General features: G+C 42.6%; 1 protein-coding gene across 1 annotated transcript; it reads right to left on the bottom strand.

The window, feature by feature from the left end:
- Positions 1 to 4,018: 4,018 nt before the first annotated feature.
- LOC147443619 (disease resistance response protein 206-like) lies at positions 4,019 to 4,597 on the bottom strand. The gene has a single exon (XM_086527696.1). It carries the CDS (start codon positions 4,595 to 4,597, stop codon positions 4,019 to 4,021), a length of 579 nt encoding a protein of 192 aa, XP_086383822.1.
- Positions 4,598 to 7,662: the final 3,065 nt, after the last annotated feature.

The following is a 7,662-nucleotide window of genomic DNA, read 5'->3' as shown; positions in this document are numbered from 1 at the left end:
CCATCCAAACTTTGCCTGCATGTTGAGAAGAACCAGGAGTGCTTTCAATCTAGACATACGTGCTCCATTATACAATGGCGTATCGGCTTCACTTTTCATATCATCATAGATAAGCCTTTCTGAATCCATGATCGTCTCGATCATTTCATCAATCTCGGGCTCAAACATTGCCTCGTTGGGAATGTGCTCTGCATGATCATCCCCCGAGCTGTCAGAGGCTACATCTTGTGGCCTCACATATGATGCTTGACCAAAGCGCCTGCGAACACGTCTATTGGGTTGCAAGATTGCTGCTTGTTGGCCATCGTCAGAGTCCGATGAGTTATAATTGGCAACAACTCGATCTATAATAGATGGATCGAACTCGCCAAATTCGCGAACGTGTTGCAAAGAAACACGTCTTGTCCGTCGCACAGCATGCTTGCATTGATTACAAGGACATAAGACCCTCGTTGAGAGATAGGTGTTTCGGTTGGACGGTCCCACATCCTCGTCACTACTCATAATGAGGATAAAAAACTTATAACCTGGACAACAAATTTAATATTCTATTGGAATTCTTCGTCTTATCTCTCTCTCTCTCTCATTCTCTTTACCTCATATTCTCTAGTCATGTCCAATCCCCGCACACCTCGGTCTAGAGGTGCACGGAGATCAGAACTACCGGGTTATAATCTCGCCTTTATTGGTCAATACCTATATTTGTGGGTACAAGAAATCTACACACCCACGTCTACATGATACTGCATGTAGTGGACAAAACCCCTTTGCCTCTTCTCTAGCTGTAGCACTTCACAGCATCTTAACATCTTTTCACAGTAGATCTTTTCACTGTTCGTCTAACTCTAAACCCTAAACCGTAAATAATTCTTGCGTGGACTCGATCTAACGTAAATAAGCGTAAATCTAAATAAACGTAAATCTAACTAAAAATAAACCTAAATCTAATTTAATGTAAGTCTACATCTAACTTAATCTTTAACGTCTTTTGGGATAGTTTCCTACGACGTTAAAACTCTCTTCTTCTTGTGTGTGTGTGTGTGTGTGTGTGTGTGTGGGTAAACCTAAATAAACCTAAGTCTAATCTAATATAACATAAATCTAAATCTAACGTAAATTATGTTATATTAAAAACAAAGAACTAAACTAATAGGGATTATAAGAACCTTAAAACTGATTTAACACATAATTTTTCCCTAAACTCGGCAAGATTTGGCATTCTCATCACTAAAGATGTGAGAGTTAACTCCGGCGGTGACGCTGCCTCATCTCCATCCACATCTGACGACAGCAATTGGCCCTTTAGACCGTTCTTGCTCTTGTTACTAACTTTGAAGTTGCTGTTGAATGACTAGAGGTTGTCTAGATGGTCATTGTGTCGGGGATGTAGTGACTCTTGCCGCCCTGAAGATCCACCTTCTTCCCTATCTTCTGAAGACATTTCACCAGTACTTTTGGATCGACGGAGCCCACGATGAGTGAAGGCAGCAATACCCTATATTCCATTGAGGGCTTTCTTCACCCGCTTCATGCAGGCATCGCAGTCTATGGAGACCTAAATCTAATCTAATATAACGTAAATCTAAATCTAGTGTAAATAAACGTAAATCTAGTTTAAAATAAACCTAATCTTTAACGTCTTTTAAGATAGTTTCCTACGACGTTATAACTCTCTTCTTCTTGTGTGTGTACGCGTGTGTGGATGTGTGTGCCAATAAAAAGAGATAAATGGTATAACCTTTCTATCACCCATGCCAAGTATGATAGATTGATTATGCCATTTCCCTCTTGAATAATAGGTCTTGAGTTCAACTCCTCGTCGACTAGATCTTTAGGTCTTTTAATTTTAATTAGTTTCCTACGACGTTAAATTAGTTTCTCTCTCTTTCTCTCTCAATGTGTGTGCGTTTTTTTGGATCGTATGCATGTTTTCTCTCTCTTTTCCTCTCTCAATGTGTGCGTTTTTTGTTTATGCATGTTCTCTCTCTCTTTTCCTCTCTCAATGCGTGCGTTTTTTGTTTATGCATGCTCTCTCTCTCTTTTCCTCTCTCAATGTGTGTGTGCATTCTTTGTTTATGTATGTGTGTGTGCGTTTTTGTTTTTGTTTGTACTCTCTCTCTCTCTCTCTCTCTCAAAAATACTATGTGTGTGTGTGTATGTGTGTGTGAGAGAGAGAGAGAGAGGGAGAGAGAAAGAGGGGAAGGGAACATGAGAATGAGGAGAGGAAAGGAGCATACCTGGCTCTCCTTCCTCTCCTCGTGTGTGTGTGTGTGTGTGTGTGTGTGTGGAGAAGAAAAAGAGAGAGAGAGAGAGAGAGAGAGAGAGAGGGAGAGCGTTACCTGCTCCTTGCTTGATGGCGCCGAAAAACTCAGATCTGAGATCTGAGTTTTTGGGCGCGCTCGGTTATTTTTTTAGCCCAACGGGCATCGCTATGAGCGTCGCAAATTAACAAAGAAAGTTGCGACGCTCATAGCGACGCCATGAATTTTTTCTTTGAGCGTCGCTGTGTGAGCGTCACTAATATGAATAGCCTCTTGTAGTGTTTGGATCACACACAAAGCATCCAATTCCCCCCCATGGTTGACCTTTGGACACAACCTTTGAATTTTGGAACGTACCTTAGCATTTTGAAAGTCTTAATGGGCTGAACCTTAGGGTCTTTTTTGCCCATTGTTGCACATGGCTCTTTTGCAGATGCTCCCCCGTTTGGATCCCTATCTTTCCTCCATTGGATCCCTACAGTGGGCCGGTCTGCTAGCTTAACCAATATTCTAGCTTTTTCTCCTCTGGCACTTCCCCATATTAAACGATCTGTTTAACATGAGAAAATCATTTAGGAGAATTAGATATTGATTATTATGACACTTATCCTTCTTCTTATTCTCTGAGTCTCTTTTCTCTACGACTAGACTACTGGTTTTTATATGATATACTATGTTGTTGGTTAGGTAGGGCAAAGATCCCAAGCTATGTGAGTAAAATGTAAGATACCAAAAGGGACACCAGAGAGCATGTATATGGACCAAAGGCACACGAGAGAGCATGTATGTAAATTCCATGTCGCAGAATGTGCAAGAAGGTAGGATCTCGAGATGCAGACGCTCAGAGAGAGAGAGAGAGAGAGAGAGAGAGAGAGAGAGAGAGAGAGAGAGAGAGAGAGAGAGAGAGATGATGATGATGATGATGATGTACATATGTGGTCTATGTCAACAAGTGCAATGACATTGTGAAACATATCAATGTTGCGAGAGCTAGAAAACACTCAACAAATTGATCTAGCACCACACAATTTTCAAATAAACATATAGCACGAGTCTCCAAAATTTTGTGAAGCTTGATTATGTGGAATTGCAATTAAGGATCAAGGCGTTTTTAGTTGTTTTGGTGGACTCAAGCTATTTATATAGATTCTTGCATGCCTTTAAATTCAACTACCTTTTAGATCCAATATTTGAATGGAATCCTATTGTATCCACCTTCTCAAGTAGCTTGAATGGAATCCCATTGCATCTACCTTCTCAAGTAACTCGGTGATGCAGGATTAACTTTTACATCTTTAGAGACTGGTACAAAGATAAGCTTCTCATGTAATGCAAGCCTCCAATGTACGTAAGGAGGTTGCAACAAACTTGGCAACCAAATACTTGAATGATTGGCCCATTGATGAGGCCTCATATGTAAGACCACATGTGTCTCTAAGCCCAAAAAAAAAAAAAAGATGGTAGTTTTTTGTGTGTTTTGCCCAAGGAGGTGGATCGAATAAGTGTCCTCTCCCATTCTAATTAATCGTTTCAAGATCAAATATATTCTAATAACTTCCATCCTAATTCCTAAGGCATGTATGGTTTTATGCCTCCACATATGCCACTATCGTTGATATTCAGGGCAGAAATAACAATACACGAATTCAGGAAGATTATTGAAATTGTGTGGGGTGCGTACTTCTATATCTAGGTAACTAATGGTTTGGAGGTGGAGAGGGGCACGAGTAGAAGCTGCATGTAGGCGGCTGCAGCGCCTAGTACTTGAGGGTGATGTTGTAATGGAACCAGGAATTCTCCTCGGAGTTGACGATGGCGTTGAAGACGCGGCTCTGCTCTGCCACGCCGCGGCAGAAGGCGAAATCGCCTGTGCCGCCGACAATGGGCGCGTATTTCACCGGATATGACGCCACGCCGCTGCCCAAGAGCGACAAGGTGCCAGCGTAGACGCTGTCATTGTATGCGAATGTCTGCGCCAGGCACAGCGTCAGCGTCGACTGACCGCAATTGCCGTACCACCCCTGCACGCGGCCAACTCTGTCCGCCTGGTCGGCCAGGGACATGACCTTGGACAGCGGATTGTCGAAGGTATGCAGATTCGCGAAGGCGAAGGGCTGCGGAGTCACGGGGCCCTCGCCCGACAACACGGACGTGAACTGCCCCTTGGGGTTGTCAAGGAAGCTATTGTTTTGCACCGCAATGAACATGAAGAATGACAGCTTCTTGGGCTTCTTCTTGGCCTCTGCAATGGTGCTGCCCATAGACACCACAAGTAGCAAACCCAGTGCCACGATGAGCAGGGGCGTCAGATTATCTCTGCTGGTTTGTGTAGCCATTTTGGATTAAAGACCCCAAAAATTACAAGAAAAGTATGAGGATTACAAAATGAAACAGAAAACAGGCAGCAGGTTGCAAGCTGAAGAAGAATGGAAGTAGAAATGCTGATAAGCTGTGTGAGGGGTTAATGTCAACGGCTTCGCCATCGCACAATGTACGCTAGACTACTGAGTTGGGTCAACCGCTGCTTGTGAGTTGTGGCCCGCGATAGTATAATTCTGTGGACGCTACCATCTCAAATCTCAAGGTGAACACATAGGCCAAAAACCCAAAGCCTAATATGCAGTTTGACAAAGGTTTTTTAGAATGCCAACGTGCACGTTGAAACAAGCAAACCTTCTCATCCAAAGAAGGGCTCACCTGCCTACAACTGCAAATTGCTAAGAAGCTTGTCCATATTTCCGACCACTATAAGGAGAGACTCACGTAAATAAAGAGGGTGGTGCCCGTTATATGATCAACATGTCCTTCACATGCCAACGTCACTCTACACAAGCCTTTGACCCTTCAAGTACATGCGCGACACTATAAAACATTCAAAACGTTATTGCGGTCCTTTGCCGTGTTTTGTAGCGAGAGGGATCCAAAATGGAGTGGCCAAAGAAGAGAGGGGGGGATGGGAATAATTTTCTTTGCAAATAAAATATAACCGCATTAAGTGTCGTTGATGTTATTGTCTTTATTTTCGTAGCATTACCGCCAATATTATCGCTTTCTGAAGAAAATTTAAAGAACATGATACTTTTCAAGAAAATAGATAAAAATTACTATTGAGGCATGAAATGATGGTTATTTGGATAGATTAGGTTACGCAAGGCACATGGCCGCTCTGTCTCACTAATGATGGTCCACAAGTAAGACACATATTGTGGTCCGATGTGGACAACTCTACATGAAACAAAAGAGGCTTGCACTCTTCTCCCGAACACTGCACGCATTTCACCCGAGGGGCTAAATCTAGCTTGCATATTCTGAGGCTTTACAAAATGGTGAGACGAGCTCTCTTGCTGTGAAGAGATGCTGAGGAAGGAGCACAACAAAGGAGCTATTCTTCAAAGTAGTCTTCAATAACAGAAGCACTCTTACACTACGGACAACACAAAATGTTGGCCCCACTTGTAGCCATAACTTTTCAAAACAACAAGAGAAGAAAATGTGTGAACGTGGATGTGAGAAAGGGAGAGATGTTATAACCGTGGTTATTACCTCTAGCATTATCGTGCAATACTGTGGAGCCAAACTATTCAAATTTGAGTACTTCTTTCTATTTTTCAAAACAATTACTAAATATTGTGGGATACAATAAATGGGGCTAGAACCTTCTGCCTTCTCCTCGAGAGGGCACCTGCTTACATTAGCCTAAGTGGTTGCTACAACCTTAAAGAGTTGAGCAAGAAGAAACATGGCTTGGCTGTTCCGGTTAACAAGTGGAGAAACTCCACACCTCCCCCCTAAAATTAAACTAAGGCGTCAGGTGACTGATCATGATATGGTTTCATGCGAATGGCATGGGCTCTCGTGCATGAACTATGGTCGAGACGACGTAGCCTGTAGGTATGGGTGTACAGCTTTTGTAAGACTTTATAAGGTCCTATCTAGCGATGAAGAAGTGACTCGCTTAAACCTTTGCGACGAACATGGTAGTAGAGATAAACAAGAGATCCATCCGTGTATTCCACATGATGCGTGCTTTTGACGTCATAGAGTTTCTTTTGTCGAGCATGTCCCTGTTGCAAGTTGTGTCGAATTGCATGGCGAAGGAGGGGCTGATTATGTTGCATATAAAGCATCCAGTGGACAACATCAGACTTAAAAACTGAAGATGTAATGTGCTCATGTCAGGGGGTAGCCGAGGATCTCGGTCATACAAGGCACGAAAAGGGATGACCTTTGTTGATGCCTAGACTAAGGTATTACGAATAGTAGGAGGTGATCCCAATCCTGATAAAGAGCATCAACGAATGAGGCTAGAATCTGCTTGATGGTGCGATTCATGCGCTCCGTCAAGCCGTTGCTCTACGGGTGACAGGACGAGGAAAATTTCCGCTTCATGATGAGAAGTTTTGTGAGAACATGCATGACTTCACTCGAAAATTGAGTTCCCTAGCCTGGTTTGATAGCAATTGCACTGGGCATCCATGACTAGAATTTAACTTTTGCAGAAGACCAACTGCCACCATGGAGGCCATGGTGTCAGAGATGGCCAGGGCCTCACACCAGCGTGTAAGATACTCAATAATGACCACGATGTAGCAATTTCTTGAGAGGGAAGATGGAAAGGGGCCTACCAAATCCCACCCAACTAGCTTGAAGGGTTCATGTACTGTGATCAAAGCTAATTGTCCGACTCTTTGGGATGGAGATTTAATGCTTTGCCAAATTGTGTAGGCCTGCAAAAGTTCCGAGATGGATTCTCACATGCGAGGTCAATAATATTGTAGGCGCAATTTTTGGAGAACTTTGTGAAATCTTAGATGACTAGATAGTGGATGTGCCTGGTAGAACTACATGTAGGTCTGTTGCAAGGCTTAGGGGACCACGATTCATGGCTCTTGATCTGGAGATGTAAAAAACACCACATGATTGATGATGATGAAATGACGTTGTTGGGATGTTGGGGAAGGAGACTGAACTTAAAGGATTAGCTTTTGTATGTCGGGGTCTTGTTGTTGAAATGACGCCATCTGCTCAAGTCAAACATGTAAGCCTTCACTTGGTGTGATGAATTGGGTGGCTTGATGCTCAGCTCGAGATAAACCATCTGCAATGAATTTTGCCAAGCCCTTGCAATATGCCCGGGAAGGTCACCTAATAAAAATGTAACCTATCACGTGAGTTCAACAGAAAGGTATTTAAAGTTCTTGAAACTTACAGAAATATATATACAGAAGGCCATTATTTTTTCAAATTTGAAAAAAAAAACCGATTTTAAAAGAAAAGGGTACATTATATTCTTAACAAAATTCACAGATAAGGGGTTTTACAAACATGACATGAAAGCACGTGATATGGTAGTTTTACACATAGAGAGCCCCCCAAGGCAATATGTCAAAGTGAACTTGTA

The sequence above is a fragment of the Adiantum capillus-veneris genome, chromosome 13, assembly GCF_014529385.1.
Source record: "Adiantum capillus-veneris isolate H3 chromosome 13, ASM1452938v2, whole genome shotgun sequence".
Lineage (NCBI taxonomy): Eukaryota > Viridiplantae > Streptophyta > Polypodiopsida > Polypodiales > Pteridaceae > Adiantum > Adiantum capillus-veneris.
The sequence above is the reverse complement of the archived record's forward strand: the minus strand, read 5'-3'. Positions and strand labels throughout refer to the sequence as shown.

Bases quoted from the DNA above. Each gene is read 5' to 3' on its own strand.
- LOC147443619 (XM_086527696.1), bottom strand. From the start codon at position 4,597: ATGGCTACACAAACCAGCAGAGATAATCTGACGCCCCTGCTCATCGTG.